The 19,359-nt window shown below is 41.8% G+C and overlaps 1 protein-coding gene across 1 annotated transcript in view; it reads right to left on the bottom strand.

Moving 5' to 3' along the window:
* LOC126564118 (uncharacterized) overlaps positions 1 to 9,559 on the bottom strand; it is an 81,591-nt gene extending 72,032 nt beyond the window's left edge. The window contains exon 1 of the mRNA XM_050221055.1: positions 8,824 to 9,559. Coding sequence (XP_050077012.1) covers positions 8,824 to 9,559 — 736 coding nt within the window. The remainder of the gene's footprint in view (positions 1 to 8,823) is intronic.
* Between the last annotated feature and the right edge of the window lie 9,800 nt (positions 9,560 to 19,359).

Below are 19,359 nucleotides of genomic sequence, written 5' to 3'. Positions count from 1 at the left end.
CAGCTATATGTATGACACATAGAATTTGCTGCGTGCATGTATACATCTTACTTTACACGAGGCATTGAAAATTACGATCCGACATTGAAAAAATATGAATAAAAAAATAAATAAGCAAAAGAAAGCTTGTAAATTGAACTTTTTCAATATAGAATGTGGAATTAAATTGCTCAAATTACTATTGTTAGTTTTATTGTCTGAAGAACGGCCAGATTCTTCTTCTTCTTGGCGTAACGACCTGTAAGGTCATGCCGGCCATCGAAATGGCTTTCTAGACTACCGATACAACGTAGTTGGTTCGTCAGACCTCACTACGGGGGGACGGTCCGGATGGGATTTGAACCTCGGTCCTGCCGTTTAAAGACCGGCGCCGCTGTCGCCTACACTACCGGGCCGCCCCCAAATTATTTATTATTGCCAGATTATTCAAATTATTACTGTAAAATGTCAACAAAATGTGGCAACACGATGGAGAACCGCAACATTTGAATAAAAATAAATAAGTGTTTGCAAAATAAAAAAAAAAAATCATTACAAAATTTTGATTCTTTTCCACTTTTTTCATTTCAAAATGAAATTTAGCTATACGACTAAGCCTACGACTAGACTAGGAAAAAAAAAATAATAAAAGTTAAAGCAATATGACAAACTTTGTACGAAAATAGAAAGGCATTGATCAAACTGTTTAAAAATGATTTTTTGTAAATAATTCCTCCAACGCTTATTTTATCTTTATGTTTATTTTGCTTTAATATTGCATCTTTTGGAATTCGTTCAATGATTATTGCTCATTTAGCTGTTAAAACCTTTCTTTTTTATTCTCTTATTTATTTCCACTCACTACACGCACTAAACATGTTAATCGGATTATATGAAACATAGTCTAAAGCATAAATTAAGCTGATTGATTGTGTTGATTTGTTGATAGAAGAAATTATTCCTTTTCTGGTTCATTCATGTTTTGTATTATTACTTTAGTTATTGCAACGTCACTGCATTTCTTCACCTATATCCAAGTCACGGAAACCTGTTTTACACCATAAACTTGTAAATTATTCAGAGTACAAAATTAAAGAATAAAACACAAATGGAAAAGTAAGAAAGAATAAAATAAATTTCATAACCTTTATCTTTCATATCAAGCTATTTAATGGAAACGATGGAGTAAGAAGTTTACAAAAAAGTTTTAAAAATGTTTTTCATACACCTAAAATATAAATGGCAGATATATGTATAGCTATATAAATAAACAAACTTTTATGTACATGTACATGCGCACGCAATTATACTCAATTGACTGCGGATTACCAAAGACGAGTTTGGAAAGTTATTCATTTTTATACATTGATACAATTATGGTGAACTTTCTATCAATTTGGAGTAATTATTAACCATGTTTTCAACAAAATTTCTTATTATGTTCAACCACGAAACATATATACTATAGTAGCACGTTTTAACACATTATGCACAGCGTTTATCTTCAATTGGTGTTCAGATTTTTCTATTTTCATTGCGCTATATCAACTATGAAAAATGTTTGAAAGTATATTCAAATCCAACACCAGTTTAATTAGTTGTTGGCACCTCAATTTTCACAAATTCACACTACACTGCGGTACAATATAGAACTATAGACGAATAATCTTGTGCAAAATTGTGTAGCATTACTGCAGCGGTACAAGTGAAACTGATTCGTGCGCTGAAACGAACTCAAATTTGTATCCTGAATCGTCCTTACGACTGCACGACGAGCACCGAGCGAAAGGCTATTGGATGGGAAAAACGTCGGCCGATGCACTAAAAGCTTCGGATTTCCGATCAATCCAACCGAACGGGAACCGAGCGAAGGCTCCGAATTTCTTCGGCATGTTGTGCAAAGTTCGTAAAACAACAGAAACGTGGCTTTTGGATACGAGATGAAAAGCTGGTCAGACTTAGAAATAAAAAAAACGAAAATAAACACATGATACTACAGCCAAAATCTGGCAGTAGATTCGCAGTAGATTTAAAAACTACTGTAAATGATATTTTAGCTACGTGAAAATAAATTAATCGTACGGAGGAAAGCTGATGTTTTTTTTCGCATGACTTTTTTAATCGTTTAAATTGTAGTATCAGATTGTATTTCCACGTCATAGTCAATTATAAATAAAAAAAAAAGATTTTATTTCCAGTTTGTTTTATTCGGAATATGAAAGGTGCTGCGCGTATGCATACGTATATATCATCATGAGTTCTAAAACATGGAACATAAATAACTTTACTTAAAACGCCTCTAAAACAACGCCTCAAACGAATATTATGTACACTCACACCATCAACGCAGTTACGGAATATGATAGAAATCATCATGTATCATATGCGAGGATAAAAATTCCATTCTATACATACATCTGTACATAATGCTATTAATTTTGTCACACATTCAGCGGCATTCATTTGACTACAATCTACAATCATCAATAAATCTGTGTTCATTATAAAATCTTGTTTAATTTTTTTCTTTACTAATTTCATTTATTAATGTTAGTTTATTTTAACAATTGTGATTTTTGTCGAATAGTTCTGCTACTCTTAATTCACTACATCATGTTTCGTGGAAGACTCTCGATTATCATTACTGCTGTTTCTAAGTTTTGCTAAGCTTTTTATGCATCATATGGTTCGATATCACACCGCTTTTTGATATATTTGTACCCACAGCCTGTAATAAATTGAACCGAGTACTAACTAATATGGCACTATGGGATCACATCGTATTGAAATCGTATGTATAAATTGTGTTTCCACGTAATTAACTGCCTTAACGTTTTTACGGTCAACTTTCATAAATCAGTTGAGCTTGAACAAAAGATGTCATCCTAACACTTATTTAGTCTTAAACAGCAGTGTGTATGGTATGTTATTTAAAATAAGATAGCTAAACAATTGTTTAAAAACAATTTAACGATGCGAACGAACAAGTAATACAAAGTCTTGATCGAAGAATGATGGAGGCGCCTGGTAGTTAACAACTGTTAAGATTGACCCGAAATGGTAAGAGGTAACAGGGCGGCCCGGTGGAGTAGGCGACAGCGGCGCCGGTCTTGAAACGGTAGGACCGGGGTTCAAAGCCCATCCAGACCGCCTAGTAAGCCATCTCGATGGCCGACGTGACCTTAGAGGTCGTTAAGCCAAGTAGAAGAAGAAGGTAACAGTTATAATTACTACCATCCTAGATGCAGTAAGTGCAAAATATATATATAACGAGGTAGATTACAAAATGCTATTTATAATTTTTATTTATTTATTTATATTTTATGATGCTGGCTTCCCACCGTCGGAGCTGGCCGGTCTTCTTCTTCTTTGGCTTAAGGACTTCTAAGTTCAAGCCGGCCATCGAATGGCTTACTAGACTCTCCGATACCACAGAGTTGAAGAGTTAGTCCTCACTACGGGGTGATGGTCCGTATGGGATTTGAACCCCGGTGATGAATGTATAATAAACATAAATTCAACAAGGCAATTCGTCCCTGTTATTTGTCTTATCCCGGGTATGCTGCGTAGTGTATAATTGGTAAATGCGTGGTTGTTGTTCTGGGCTATTTTGGTTGCACTCCCGGGCCATCTTGGTTGATGTTGTATGTATCCGGCATCATGTATGTATTCGATGTTGGTTCGGTAATAGTGATATGGCTATCAATGGTGAGTGGATTTTTTGGCTGCTGTTGTGTTTTGGCTCTTCTCTTGTCGAGCTTTAGATTTCGCAGCAAAACCTGGACTGCAGCAAAACAGCAATTATTTCATGGACAGCACAAACAAGAATTTGCCTGCGTACAGCGTTCTACAGTGCAGTCCAGCAGTGACACTCATAGCTTGACCAGATCAGCATCGGATTCAGAAATGATCGACATGTTCTATCCTGCAGCGACTTTCCTAACTGTGGAAATTGCTCCCGAATGCCGTTGCCTCGTCATCTCTGGCGGCACTACAGAAACACATAAGACATAGACAACATAACAATAACAAAAAATAAATAAAATAAAGGGTAACTGTAAGTTAGGCAGCGCGAAAAACGATTTTGCAATTAAGGCTCAGCAGATTTCGTACATGAAATGAACGATTTATTACCAACCAAACTATCGCGAAGCTTGCTCGTTTTTCGTTCCATTTGAAGTTTTCAAAAACTTCAAAACTGAAGTAATTTGTAAATTTTAACGTATGCTAACATGAATAAATCCTTCACAACAGGATCGGATTTCAGCGATTAAGAGATATTTAGAGATGATACCTGAAACAAACGTCTTTTTAAGGAAGATATCATGGCACTAAAAAAAAAAAGAAGGTACAACATAATTGTTTCGTCAGATTCTGAATTCGATAGTGAATGTGATGCTCAAAGTGGTACTGAAGAAATTTTACACGAGTTACAGTTGGAAGAAGAAAGAAATATTGAAAGTGCAGCAAGATTCGAGCATGATGATTTTCTGTGGAGTGAATTTAGTGGTCGACAAAAATCGTTCACGTTTAACAAACCAACCGTCTCCGACCTAATGATGTTTTTTCATTGTTCATCGACGACGATGTTGTAAACATGGTTGTACGAGAAAGAAACCGATACGCGCAACAAAAATCTAATACATTGTGCAACTTAAACCAACATGCACGCATGTGGAAACCAACAAATGCTGAACAACAACAAACAAAGAACAAACAATTCTTTGGGTTAATGTTATGGATTGAATTAATAGACGCGTTTGGCCTACTGCTAAGTATTGGTCGAAAAATGAGTTATAAAATTTTCAACTGAATCGCTGATTCCATGGCGTGGAAAACTCATCTTCCAACAATATATTCCCAAAAGAGTGCACAAATAGGGAATCAAATTATTGAAACTTGGTTCGAACATTTTTAATGAGAATTTATTCAGAAAATGAGAATTTACTTCTAACCTCTCGACGTATCAACAGAACTTCAGAAGTGCCACAAGTAAGCAACTTTGGTCCACTTCTCTTCGTGATATTCTTGAACGACGTCACACGTGTGCTTGCTCCTGATAGCCACCTGGTTTACGCTGAAAGACACGAAAATGTACCTTCCCATACGCAACCAGGAAGATCAGCTACATGCTTACCGACCCGATTGCCGTTAAGATGCTGTACTGATCCTTAGTTCGAACTGTGGCACGCTCGTTGGCTCGCGAGAATCCATCCAGCGTATATTTACACGGTTTGCGCTGCGTTGCTAGAGTGTCCAGGTGAACTACAATGGACGTCATGGCGCGTAACTTGGTTTGGAGTCGCTGAAACAGCGGAATTGTAACGCGCAGAGACTTTTTGTCGCAGATCTACTTGACAATCGTATCGACTCGCCGGCGCTGTCGATACGATCGTACTCGTTTTGGCGCCTCTGATCCGTTCCTCGCCATGTGCCGTGAATTCAACGCTGTGTGTGAACATTTTGAACCGGAGTTGTCGTACTCTGCGTTCGTAAATCCGTACTGTCACCTCCGCTTGTGGTGACTATACGAAATATACAAAGTACATATTAACAAGCATTTCCTCCCTTTTATATGCCTGGGCATACTCGATTGTAGCGGAGTTGTAAGAGTGAAGGTGCTGCTGATGATGATGTAGAGGTGATTGTTATTGATCCGGTGCTATTTCTGTAACTATTGCTTTTAGGGTGGTTGGTTGCATCCGAATTCCGACTATATTGTGGTGTTGCAGCCGTTCTATTGTTGACCTTTGTGGTTTGGTCTCGACTGTAACAAACAATATAAACATTGTTAAGACAGCACGAACATTTATTTGTCTGCGTACCGTGTTCTGCAGTGCAGTCCAGCAGTGACATTCCAAGCTCGCTCTGGTCAGCGTCCAATCTAAGAGTGATCGAAAAGTTCCATCCCGCAGCAGCAAGAGCGACTCGAGAATGATCCCGCCAAAAATCCTCGAACCCAACGCTAACGCTGTCAAAATCGTTGTGTCAAAGCTGGACTGGACTAGAGAACACTGTACTGTAAATAATGCCTGCCTCTCTTTTATAATGCATAAAAATGTAAATAATGCCAGCCAGTGTTGGAATCACTTCCGCGTGCTGTTGTCCCGACATCAGATCACCTGTGGCACTACAAAGCAATACACCTAAGACATAGACAACAAAACATTTAACAAAAAAGGAATGGTGGAATTCGAATAGGATTCAAAGGATAATAGCGATGCGGAATCATAGGACAAGACCGTTGTCTCTGGCGAATCGGTAAATGATCCTCATGTAGGGTAGGTCACTGGTGGCCAACACTTCTCTAATTTCAGTACCCGGTCGTATGCCGCTATGCTCGACTGCGCTCAACAAGGAGGGTCTTGCGGTTTCAAATTCCACGCAAGACCACAGAAGGTGATCCACATCGTGGAATACGTCACCGCAGCCACACACTTTTGTCTGAGCCAGAGTTATACGCTGTAGATGAGCATTCAACGCAAAATGATTCGACATCAGTCGAGACATCATTCGTATGAATGCCCGGTCTACAGAGAGCCCATCGAACCAAGGCCGCAGGGACACTTGCGGAGAGATCGAGAAGAGAAAACGCCCGAGTTCATCCGCCTCCCACATGCTCTGCCAGCGAAACAGAGAAAGTTGATGTGGGAAACGGATAAACTCCTGGGCCTAGATAGGTCGGTCGTAAAAAGCGCCTTGTTGGACGCCTGTTTTGGCCCGTGAGTCAGCCTTCTCTTTACTTTTAACAGCCTTCGGGGATCTCAGAGCCTCAATGGCACCACGGCTATCAGTGAAAATGAAGTACTGGTCCGAAGGTCTCGCTGCTATCATCGATAGTGCGTAAAATATTGCTGATAGCTTCTTCTTCTTCGGTGGCCTGCTCAAGCCTGCCAGGAGACTTGGCCAGGTCGACAACCAGTTTCCAGGAAACTCGATTTAGGGCTGGAGTCCTCCATCCACGACTACATCGGATCTCCGTCAGGTTAGACTCCACATGATCCAGCCAACGAGCTCGCTGTGCTCCTCTACACGTCGTGCCGAACGGGTCGCTGACGAGCACCTTCTTGGTGGGGCATGAGTCCGGCATCCTCATCACGTGCCCCAGCCAACGTATCCTTCCGGCTTTGACTACCGTCAGGATATCAGCACCGCCAAACAGCTCAGATAGTTTGTGGTTCATTCTCCTTCGCCACACGCCCTGCTCGCACACACCCCCAAAGATAGTCCTTAACACCCGCTGTTCGAAAATGGCGAGTGCATTGGAGTCCTCCGTCAGAATAGTCCAAGACTCATATCCGTGGAGAAGTAATGGGCGTATCAAGGTGCGGTGTATCGTGTATTTCGTGTGTCGTTGGAGTCTTCTGGATCGCAGGAGTTTGTGGAGTCCGTAGTAGGCACGATTCCCCTGAACAATGCGCCTTCGGATTTCGCTGCTTACGTTGTTGTCCGAAGTTACGATCGTACCAAGGTAGCAGAACTCCTCTACCATCTCGAGATCGTCGCCGTCAACTGATACTCTGCTTCCGACTCGGGCTCTTTTACGTTCAGAGCCTCCGGCAAGCAGGTATTTTATTTTCGTCGCAATGATGCTCAATCCAATTCTATTAGCCTCGCGTTTCAGTCGGGTGTACGCCTCGCACACCGCCACAGTTGTCCGTCCGATGATGTCGATGTCATCCGCGAAGCCAAGGAATTGGAGAGATCGCGTGAAAATCGTGCCCCGGATGTCGAAGCCCGCATGACACCCTCCAGAGCGATGTTGAACAACAAACAGGAGAGTCCGTCTCCTTGCCTCAGACCCTGGTGAGATTCGAACGATTCCGACAGCATGCTCGAAACTCTCACCTTGCACTGTACCCCGTCCGTAGTGGCCTTTAGCAGCCGTACCTGCTTCCCAGGGAATCCGTACTGCTGCATGGTGTTCCATAGTTCGGTCCGATTTATGGTATCGCAGGCCGCCTAGAAGTCAATGAACAGGTGGTGCGTAGAGATCTGGTGCTTCCGGTATTTTCGATCTACCGTAGATTGAAGATTTGGTCGGTTTTCGATTTGCCTCCAACAAATCCAGCTAGGTAGCTTCCGACGAAATCTGTAGCAAGGGGCTCTAGTGTGCAAAAGAGTATTCGGGACAGGATCTTATAGGCAGCATTCAGAATTGTGATGCCCCGGAAGTTAGCACAGGCCATCCTGTCGCCCTTTTTGTACACCGGGTGTATGACACCCAGTTTCCATTTGTCCGGTAGTTCTTCCTGATCCCAAATCTTAACAATCAGCCGATGCATGATGGCAGAAATCCTCTCCGGACCCATCTTTAACAGTTCGGCCACCAGACCATCGTTGCCAGTGTTTGTTTGTGTTTGATGGCACTGATGACTTCGTCCAGGGATGGCGGAGGTAGCTCGTCATCGTCATTCTGGTTGTCGTAGTTCTGCACTCCTCTGCTTCCTGCGCCTAGTTCAGTGCTTCCTGCATCTGCTCCGTTAAGGTGTCTGTCGAAGTAGCACTTCCACCTGTTGATCACCTCTCGCTCGTCCGACAGGATATCTCCTTCCTAGCTGCGGCACATAGCGATCATCGGAGTAAAACCGCACTGTGCCGCATTCAACATCCTGTAGAACTTGCGAGTTTCCCCCGACTGGGATAATTGCTGCATCAGTTGGTCGTCCGACTCTTCGAAACTCCGCTTCTTATCCTGGAAGAGACGGATCTGCTGCCGCCTCAGTCATCTGTAGTGTTCCACGTTCTGCCGGGTCTCGCGCTGGAGCATGCGGATACGCGCTGCGTTCTTCTCGGATAGTGCTCGCCTGCACTCATCATCAAACCATTCCTTCCTCTGGTTACGTGTTACGCGGCCAATTGTTCGCTTGGCTGTGTTGCTGATAGCTTGCTCCACCATACGCCGATGGTCATTGAGGGACATCGCCTCGGTGATGGAGTCCTCCGGCAGCGCTTCTCCAAGCGCGTTTGCGAAGTCCCTTGCCACATCAGCTTGCCTCAGCCGATCTATGTTGAGCCTTGGGGTAGGCTGAAAGCGCAGCTTATTGGCGACGCAAAGTTTTTGGCGCAACTGAACTATAACCAGGAAATGATCTAAGTCGACGTTTGCTCCTCTATAAGTCCTTACGTCAATAATATCCGAGAAGTGCTTTCCATCGATAAGAACGTGGTCAATCTGGGAATATGTCTGCTGTGGTGATCTACAGGTGTAACTGAAACGAGGTGCGTGCTGGAAGTAGGTGCTGCGAATGGCCATGTGCTTGGAGAAGGCGAAGTTCACGAGCCAAAACCCGTTGTGGTTCGTCAGCTGGTGGGCACTGAAACTTCCTATCGTGGATTTAAATACCTCCTCCCGTCCGACCTGAGCGTTCAAATCTCCGATGACAATCTTGACGTCGTGTTGTGGGCAGCGGTCGTACTCCCTCTCCAACTGCGTATAAAATCTGTCTTTATCGTCATCGGTGCTTCCAAGGTCCGGACTGTGCACATTGATAATGCTCAGATTGAAGAACCTTCCGCGGATCCTCAACCTGCACATCCGTTCATTGTTCGGCCACCACCCGATCACTCGCTTTCGCATCTCACCTATGACCAGGAACGCCGTACCGAGTTCATGATTTTCTCAACCACTTTGGTAGAACATGCAATCACTGCGGTAGGGACGCTCCGTTACTCCTTTCCAGCGCACCTCCTGAAGTGCTACTACTCCGAAGCCGCGGGCCCTTACTTCGTCCGAAAGAAAACGGGTACTTCCGGGTGATGTGAAGGATCTGCAGTTCCATGTCCCGGGTTTCCAATCGTAGTCCTTATTCCGTGGCCGGTCGGTTGCAGTAGTCCTTATTCCGTCCGTGGGGCGGCCCGGTGGTATAGGCGACTGCGGCGCCGGTCTTCAAACGGCAGGACCGGGATTCAAATCCCATCCGGACCGTCCCACCGTAGTGAGGATTGACAACTACGTGGTATCGGTAGTCTAGTAAGCCATCTCGAAGACCGGCATGACCTTAGAGGTCGTTACGCCAAGAAGAAGAAGAAAATTCCGTGGCGTGGGTCTGTATCTGTTGATCCAATTCGAAATTTCTTGGATTCCTTTCGTTGTAATGGTATTGGAGGTGGCTTGCAAGACCTCTCCCAAAAAACCCTGTCTCGTCGGAGGGCCTACGCATCCTAGCTGATTAAAGTCTCGTAGGATGCCAAGACAGAAGGACAACGAGCCGCTCCTAACATGGAGAACAGACGCTAGTTATACAAACAAGTTATAATTGCTCGCGGTTTGTTCAGTAAGGAGTAAAAATAACCTAGACGATCATTTTGAGTATTAAAGAAAAGTTAAGTGAGCTCATTATAAATGTTGTAGCAATTGTAAGTAACTAGCGTCAAACAAATGTTTCTTGCTGGAGAAATTTGGGAGCCCAAGGCATTGCCAAACCATATTTCATTCAACCGCTTACCAGCAAAAAAGCATACATATTTCCCAACACACCTCATTTGATGAAGTTACTTCGAAACTGGCTCATAGATTCCAGATTTTCCTACAATGAAAAACATATTACGGGAGATCCACTTGTTCACCTTATGAGCAACCGTATTTGTCGTAGACGGAATTAATTCATTGTACAAACCAAAAATCATGACTAGCATGAAAACCCAGCAAAGGAAAACAAATCTAATTCATATTCTCCTTATTGTAAAGTAGCTTAAAAAGATCTTATGTAGGAAAAGAAGAACAAGTAATAGCACTTGATAACATGCAGGTGTAGCGCCGGCAAGATAGACAACACGCGTACAAGTACCAATCTGCCGCACTGCAACGAACGCCTGTTACTGTTAAGTTTACAACCGCTATAAAAACGACGAAAGATCGCACAGGCCACATTTATAGTAGGTGTAATACTAAGGGAAAAGTGATGCACCGTCACTACTTAACAAGATCAGTCTCATAGTCCCTAGCTAAACATCTCGACATCAAAGAATGCTACATGAAACTAGGTATAACACGCAATACGGCGCAAACAAACCAAAGCAATGCAATTTAACGATTTAACGAGTATTCAAGTCTCGACTATAATTTAATATAATAATACTCACATTGCTCTCCTTACCTCCAAGCGGTACGGACGTGTCTTATCATTTGTGCGTCAGATAGATTACACACAGAGAAAAACAAAAAAAAACAATTCTAAGTGATCGCAAAAGACGAATTGCTCGTCCCATCGACATGGGTCGTAGCAAGAGAAACATGCCAAGAAATGGCAACTCCACAATGTCGCTGACCCAGCTTCACCGCCAAAGTTCAGTGCGTAATATTTCCAAAGTGCCTATTAGCAACAACTTCAACATTCTTGTCGATGATGAAGAAGCCCCATCAGCACCTGCAATACCACCAAAAGCACATGTGCAGAAAAAAACCGATCCGTGTTCCACCTATCGTCGTAACGGGAACTTCAGTTGGTGAAATTCACAAAAAATCGTATCTGCCGGCGTCGTACGGTACTCCACTAACACATCGACAAAAGGTATCGTCATCATGGTACAGGAGACAGAAGACTTTAAGGCAGTGGTCAATGCACTTAAAAACTCAAAAACAAGTTTCTTCACGCATCAACTGCCTGAAGAGCACACTACAAAAGTCGTGCTTTTTGGCTTACCCGACATGCCAATAGGAGAAATTATTGCAGCGCTTGCTGAATGCAAAATCAATCCTTCCTCGGTGAAAAAGCTTCTTATCCGAAAAAAGCGGTACGACGATCAAGCGATGTATTTGTTACATTTCGCTAAAGGATTCATAACGATAGGCGAACTGAAACAAGTTCGTGTAGTAAACCATCATCGAGTACAGTTTGAATTCTACACACACAAGATCGGACCCATCCAGTGCAGAAATTACCAACATTTCGGACACGGTGAAGCAAACTGTTACCGTCCCCCTGTGTGCGTCAAATGTGCAGACGCTCACCAATCCAGCATGTGCCCACTAAGCAAGAGCACCACAGACCCAGAAGGAAAAATAGCACAGGCAAAGCTACGCTGTGCAAACTGCGGAGATCGACACACCGCCAACTACCGAGGCTGCCCCGCTCGCGCCACGACCACTTCTCCGAAGAGAAAGATCCCACCACCACCAAAGTTCCAGATGGCTCCCGAAAGCTTCCCAGCGTTACCAACAGTAAGCCACACACGCACTCATACATTCACTCCAAACACGATAAACTTCGCAAAGCAGCTTCGCACCAACGAGAAATGAGCGATAACGACATCAATCCGAACGAAATCGGAGAGATCGTTGAAGATGTGTTCAACTATTTATCAAAATGTAAGTCTAAAAAAGATATCATATCCGTGTTCGTTCAGATCACAGCAAAATACTGTTTCAGAGATTCTCTTCGCGGGTAATTTAAAAATATTATATTGGAATGCCAACGGTATCATCACAAAACAAATCGAATTTAACAATTATCTTATATCAGAAAATATTAAAGTAGCAGCGATCTGTGAAACTTTCCTTATACCACACATCCGCTTTTCGCATCCAGACTATTCTATACACAGGCTAGATAGATTGAATGGAATCAAAGGTGGGGTAGCGATAGCTATATCGAAAGAATTATGCCATAAAGTAATTCCATTTCCAAAATTGAAAATAATAGAAGCCATAGGAATCGCCATAGTAACATCACTCGATACCTTAAACATCATATCAATTTACCACCCTGCTTCAAACACGGATGCATCAGTTTTAAGCAAGATATTACGGCTCTTTGCAATATTCGGGATAGTTTTATCATTTGCGAAGACTTTAACTCTCGTCACCAACTATGGAACTGCGCGAGATCCAACCGGATGGGAAAAACCCTCTTTGAGACTGTTCAAAGAGGACAATTTTCAATATTTCATCCGGATTCCAAGCGGTCCTAATCCGTCGCCATCTACTCTTGATCTAGTTCTTTCAAACAACCTCCATGACATATCCTCACTAAAAACAATTATAAATTTTGACTCCGATCATCTCCCGGTGTGCCTGGAAATTTCCAACATAAAACCTCAAAATCGTTCCAAACATGCTATCGCTGATTATTCCAGAGCAAATTGGTCTCATTTTAAAAATCTTATTGACAACAAAATCAATGTAGCCAACTTCAACTTAAAAAATATAAACGATTAAGCCCAATGTCGATGTTATGGTAGAACATTTCACCAAAATAATAAAAGACGCACATAATGATGCTGTGCCGTTCACTATACCAGAAGGTTACAAAATCATCCTTCCGACATCCACTCTCTCTAAAATCAAGTACAGAAATGTTATCCGTAGACAATGGCAGAGAGATAGAAAAAACACTCTCTTGAAAGCTCATACATCAGAATAGCGAATGAGATTAAAAACGAAACTAAAAAAATAAGAAATGAAGCCTGGTCAAGGAACCTAGAAAAAATGACATACCTAACATTCATTTTCAACTGTTGCTACAAATTAAACTATTTTCCAACGGCCTGGAAGCAATCTAAAGTAATTCCGATCGCTAAGCCAAACAAAGATTCACAATATCCAGCAAATTATACGCCAATTAGCTTGCTTAATTGCCTAGGAAAAATATTTGAAAAATTAATAGAAAAGCAAATATCTAAACACCTTCTGCAACATGAAATTGTCCCCTCTTTTCAATTTGGCTTTCGACTAGGAATTTCAACCACCGACCAACTTAATAGACTGTCAAACCACATAAAGTTACAGCGTAGTGTAAAAAGATCAACTAGATTGGTTCTGCTTGATTTGGAGAAAGCCTTCGACACAGTCTGGCATCATGGCCTAATATTTAAACTCATTAGCTTCAACTTCCGTCCGAAAGACATACTATTGATTCATTCCTTCCTTACAAATCGTAGTTGCCAAGCTCACTTGAAATCAGCCACATCTGACCCTTTCATTCCCCCTGCCGGGTAACCACAGGGAAGCGTTTTATCCCCTGTACTTTTTAATATATTTATGTCAGACATACCTAAAACGAAGTCTACAAAATATTTTGCTTTTGCCGATGATTTTGCGATGAGCTCCTCTGCTAAACTTCCAGGACCCATTACTAGAAACTTTAACCAAGGCATTAAAAAATATGTCTCGTACTGCAAAACATGGAAATTAAAAATAAACGACGATAAAACGGAGGCAATATATTTCACACGTTGCACTAGTTCAAATAAAATACCAAATCGTAATATAATGATTAACCACTCGAATATTGCATGGAGCAGCCAGGTATCTTACTTAGGAGTTACTTTAGATAAAAGATTGACGTTTAAAAACCACTTAGAAAACAAAATTATCAGTGGAGAAAAGTGTTTAACGTCCCTTTATTGTTTCATTAACAGGAATTCAAAACTAAACTTAATAAACCAATTGCTACTATATAAAGCCCGGTGTGGTCCAAATGTGCCAAATCTCACATTGCTAGACTGCAAATATTCCAAAACAAATGTTTGAAGCGCATATTAAACTTTCCACCAAGGCGTAGTACAAAGGATATCCATAGGAAAATAAACATACAATACCTATCTTAGTACCTCAAAATAACATACGACAAATATGTAACATATAGATATAAGGACAAACTAGGTGATAAAATAAGCTTTGCTTTTCCACGAACTGAGTTGCATAAACTAGCTAGATTATAAGGTAGATATTTAGACTAATTAAAAAAGGATACCAGGGTTTTTTTTTAATTTTTCCCAAAGGTTTAATACTTATTAATGCAATATCAAAACATTATCCCCAATGCCACCGAGCAAACTACTTTATACAATATTGTGTTAAGGTTTAAAAAAGGAAGACCAGTATCAATATAAGCTATAATATGTCAAGCTACATGTAAAATTATCAAATAATAAAAACAACAACAACAACAATATAATAATACTTCGACTATAATTTTAACATTAGGACTTCTAGTAATAGGATTACTGAGATTTAGACGCTGCAATAGGAAATATTGTACATGGTGCTCTCGTTAAGCCTGTATGGCGGACGGCAAATATGTTTTTTATTACAAATAAATAAAAATAAAACAATTTAATAAACAACGAACAATTAACTATAGGTGGGAAAGCGTTTAATTACATACATATCCACATACACACATACATATCAGAAGCAGAAAAACTCGTCCTGACGAATGGGATGGAGCAATAGAAGAATGATAGGAATAGAGGAAAGAGGATGATAGGAAGAAAGGCAGAGAGAAAAAACCAAGATACGTGGACAGGGAGATACGAAGGAGAGAGTGATGCAGGGAGATGCGGAAAGAAGGAGGTAAGGAGAACGAATGGCATTGAGAACGAAGGAGAAAGAAAGAGAGAATAGAAAGGAAGAAAAAAGTATAAAACGGAAAACAACACCAGTAGTCGGGGAGTCGGGTGTTAACAGTGATTAAAGTAACATTGTTAAATAAAACTTGTGTGAAATAAAGTGAACTAAATCTGCCTTAAAACCCAAGCTCTCTTTTTTTACATACATGTCGATTTAATGTTACACGAAGGATAGAATAGAATAACTTAAGATAGGAAATAGGAAGCAGTAATAAGCGATAATTAGGAATTACCAGTCAAGAGTAGGAATGAAGATTTGGTGCGAACAACCGAGTATAAATTAAGGTATCATGTAGGGCAGTATATAAGGGCCTTTGCTTTACCTGCTGCTTTACCACTGTGGACCTACCAGCGCTTCCCGCTGGAGCGCACATGTTCCTGTTTACAGATGACATAGCCATCGCGACAGGGGTAGGACACCGTCAGAGTAGAGGAGCAGCGCCCAACGTTCGCTGTCCATCATCCAACAATACACTACCGACTGGAAGATAAAAATCAACCGCACCAAGCCTCAGACGATGATCATTTCTCATCGTCTAACGAACCGGCTTACCAACCCACGAACATACAAACTTCATCATAGACAGCATCCGGTTGCCGTGGGGATCGACGATCCGGTACCTAAGGGTCACCATTAACAACCGAATGCTGTTCCATCACCACACCAAAGAAACATCCAACCGCTTACTCATCATACTGAAGAAGCTATACTCAATGATCAATATAAGCTCCAAGCTCCATCTAAAGAACAAGCTAGCCATCTACAAACCGATCGTCCTGCCCACAGCACGATCGGCATTCCTGTGCGGAACGAATTTGCGGAAGGTTCACAGTAGTTGCAATAGATTCCTCCGACTCATCCTGGACGCTACTCGCTGAATACGGCTTGAGGAGCTCTACGATACACCAAACATAGCACAATTTGATGACATAGAAGACAACATTATCAACCGGCTACAAGCATCAGCAGCAGACTCAACTCACCAATTGGTGAACAACCTAATATTTAGATGATAAGTTATTTTGTAAAGTAGATTTGAATAGTTGTTGATTAGTTTGTAAGCTTCTAGTAACAACTAGCCATTGAGCTAAATAATCAATTAGTTAAACACTAACACCTGCCTCTTGGACAATGGACAAAATTAAGACAATATCGCTGAAAAGCTTATAAGCTACGTCTTGCTAACTAACATATATCATGTAAATACTAAGATACTTCACAATAATTGCGTTTCCTTTGGTCTTTCACATCATTCTAGGACTTGTGCGACTGCTGCGAACAGTTGGTGAACGAGCCTCCCGTATCCTTGTGAATGGAAATCTTTCCCCGTCCTTTCCCATACGCTGCTCTGTCAGACAGGGCGATCCTTCAAAAATGCACCTGTTTGTCATTTACCTTAATCCGCTCATCACCAGATTAGAAAGTATTTGTTGTGATCAGGAGTACCTGATCAACGCAGCCGCTGACGACCTCCTTCCCAAACTCCAGGAGGTGAAAGCAACGGTTTGGCTTTCGCCTCCTGGACCTCCTGGTTTGGAAAATCAACGGCGCTGGACAAAGGACACAATCAAACCAACAACCACCACCGATGCATGTTCCGTGGCTGCGGGAAGTAGAAAGATTGCGCCTGCTTGGCATATTGATCACTAACAATAAACGGGAGGCCATGGGGCATAACTGGGAAAACGTAATCCAACAGTTCCGTAATTTGGTCAGATTGCATCGTGTTAGAGACCTCAATTTGATGCAAAAGGTGGTGCTTCTGAACACTTTCCTTCTCCCCAAGCATTGGTTTGTTGCATCGGTGTGTGGCGCACGATCGATGGACATCGATTTGGCCTCCAAGACGGTGCGGTCTTACCTGTGGGACGGATCTGGGGGTTTTCGAATCCGATTGACCCAATTGGCCCTTCCACGCAATCGAGGTAGACTCAATCTCCACATTCCTGCCATTAACACAACAGCGTTGCTGGTAAATCGGTACGTTGCTGAGCAGGGTTGCCTAAAAATCGGGGCTCAGCACATTGCTTGTGTTGGGTATCTCCCGAATAAAGGCTCCATTACTTCAACGTATGTGCCTATGTGCGGACGGTGATCCAGTAGCACGCATACCATCCGGTACCAACTATCTCCAAAGAGGCTATGGAGTCACCTTCCACGGATTGGCGATGGATCTGGGAAAACGACACGAGCTACAGACTTTCATCAGACCAACGCTCGATGCTGTATTTGGTGGTGTACAACAAGGTGCCACACGGACTGCTGCTCCACAGGATGAATCGGGCTGCTTCATCCTGCTCAGTGTGCTCCCAGAGGCTCTGGACCGCAAAATTGCCCTGTGCGCTAGGGTATCTAATACTTGCAGCATACTGATGCAGGCTACGGAAGCCATCATCCCAAACCACAACCTTAACTTCTCTTTCCTCCTCTTATCTATTTTAAATCACACTAGCATAAGTAAGAGGATTCCTATCCTACGTTTGTTTGTAAACTTCGTAACCCACATTGTTGGAAACAACAATACTGTGATTGATGAAAATATCCTTAAACGTTCTTTGTAAAACCTGTACTTGGTCCCAATATGTACCCCACTTTTCTTTTTTGAACTAGTTTTAAACGTTATTTTTAATAAACAATTTTTTTGAACGAGAATTAATATAATTAATTAGAATTATATTTATCTTCGTTTTGTCGTTGCGCAGGTTTGGCTGTTGAGGCTTTCTACGCACGACAGAACTTTAACTTTTGATGTGAAACTTAAATCAATACATTTGTTACACGTATAAAACTTGAAACCCGCACGTCTGTTTTGCTGCTGTTGAAACTGGACTAGACGACTGAAACCTGGCCGCAAACCTCTGCGTCCTCAAGACGCGAGCAACCCATGCGACGGACAATGGAAAGTGGTGTCATTATACACATTTCAAACTAAAATAAATATGAGCATTTAAAACCGGCACGGTTGGGGTACGCAATCGAATTCTAGCGGTGTTTATCCTAAGCTCAAAGCTTGAAGAATAAAAACGCCAAAAATCACGTTTCCGACGATGTTGATGAATATTCACATATTCCCGAATCTTTTGGGAGATGATTTGAATGTCTCTACAATTTAGACTCATATGAATGACTCTTCCTAAAAGATAAGAACAAAACTATATGTCACGATACCTCTTATCTGAAGGCCCTGTATTGTTGTTGGATTCGATCTTACCTGACATACGCAACTGTAGTCTGGTCTCCTTTAGGCTCAACCGCGATGGCCAGACTGGAAAGTGTTCATTGCTTTTTTACGCGTATAGCTGTTCGGCGCTTTCTTACCGGTTATCATCGGGCTCTCCCTCCCCTAGCTTCTTTGTTGTCGCCGCCTTGGGCTTGAGCCCATTGGAGAAAGACATTTCCATATTCGTGGCAGCTTTATCGCAGGTCTCCTGTCAAATAAACTAAATTTCCCTTCCATCCTATCAGTCCTCTTTGTCTCAAGACCTACCTTGTATATAGACCTCTATTGTATATCTGTATATATAATACCTACCTTATATATAGACCTCCTTTATCTCTTCCCGTTACACTCACTACGACTCGAACGATCCCTTTCTTATGGCTCTATCGGCTTTCAGCAACCACCTGCTCGACTACAATGTTCCTGTGTCTCGTTTCCGTGTTCGCCTTCGTGCGTCTTCTTTCCTTTCCTCATAATCCCTTTGATAGTCTCAACCTTCTCCTTCAATTAGATCTTTAAGATAACTTTTTTGTTAAGCCTTACTGACGGATAATTTACCGATTAAATAAAGGGTTTATCGAGTCTCTTTACCCTATTTGAACGGTGTATTTCGTCGATTATGCGAAGTGTTTCCATTTCTGTCGAGCAATTACATTCTACCCATATGTATTTTCAATCCTCCCTTATGATTTTGGCTGGTTCTGGTTCTGGTCACTGCTAACACTACCCAAAACACCATAATGCCGGTGATAAACCGATAAAATAACAGTTTTACAAATTATCGGTATCGATAAAAAATGCCACA

Source organism: Anopheles maculipalpis, chromosome X, assembly GCF_943734695.1.
Source record: "Anopheles maculipalpis chromosome X, idAnoMacuDA_375_x, whole genome shotgun sequence".
In the NCBI taxonomy this organism is placed as follows: Eukaryota; Metazoa; Arthropoda; class Insecta; order Diptera; family Culicidae; genus Anopheles; species Anopheles maculipalpis.
Note: the sequence above shows the minus strand (reverse complement) of the source record. Positions and strands in the feature narration are given on the sequence as shown.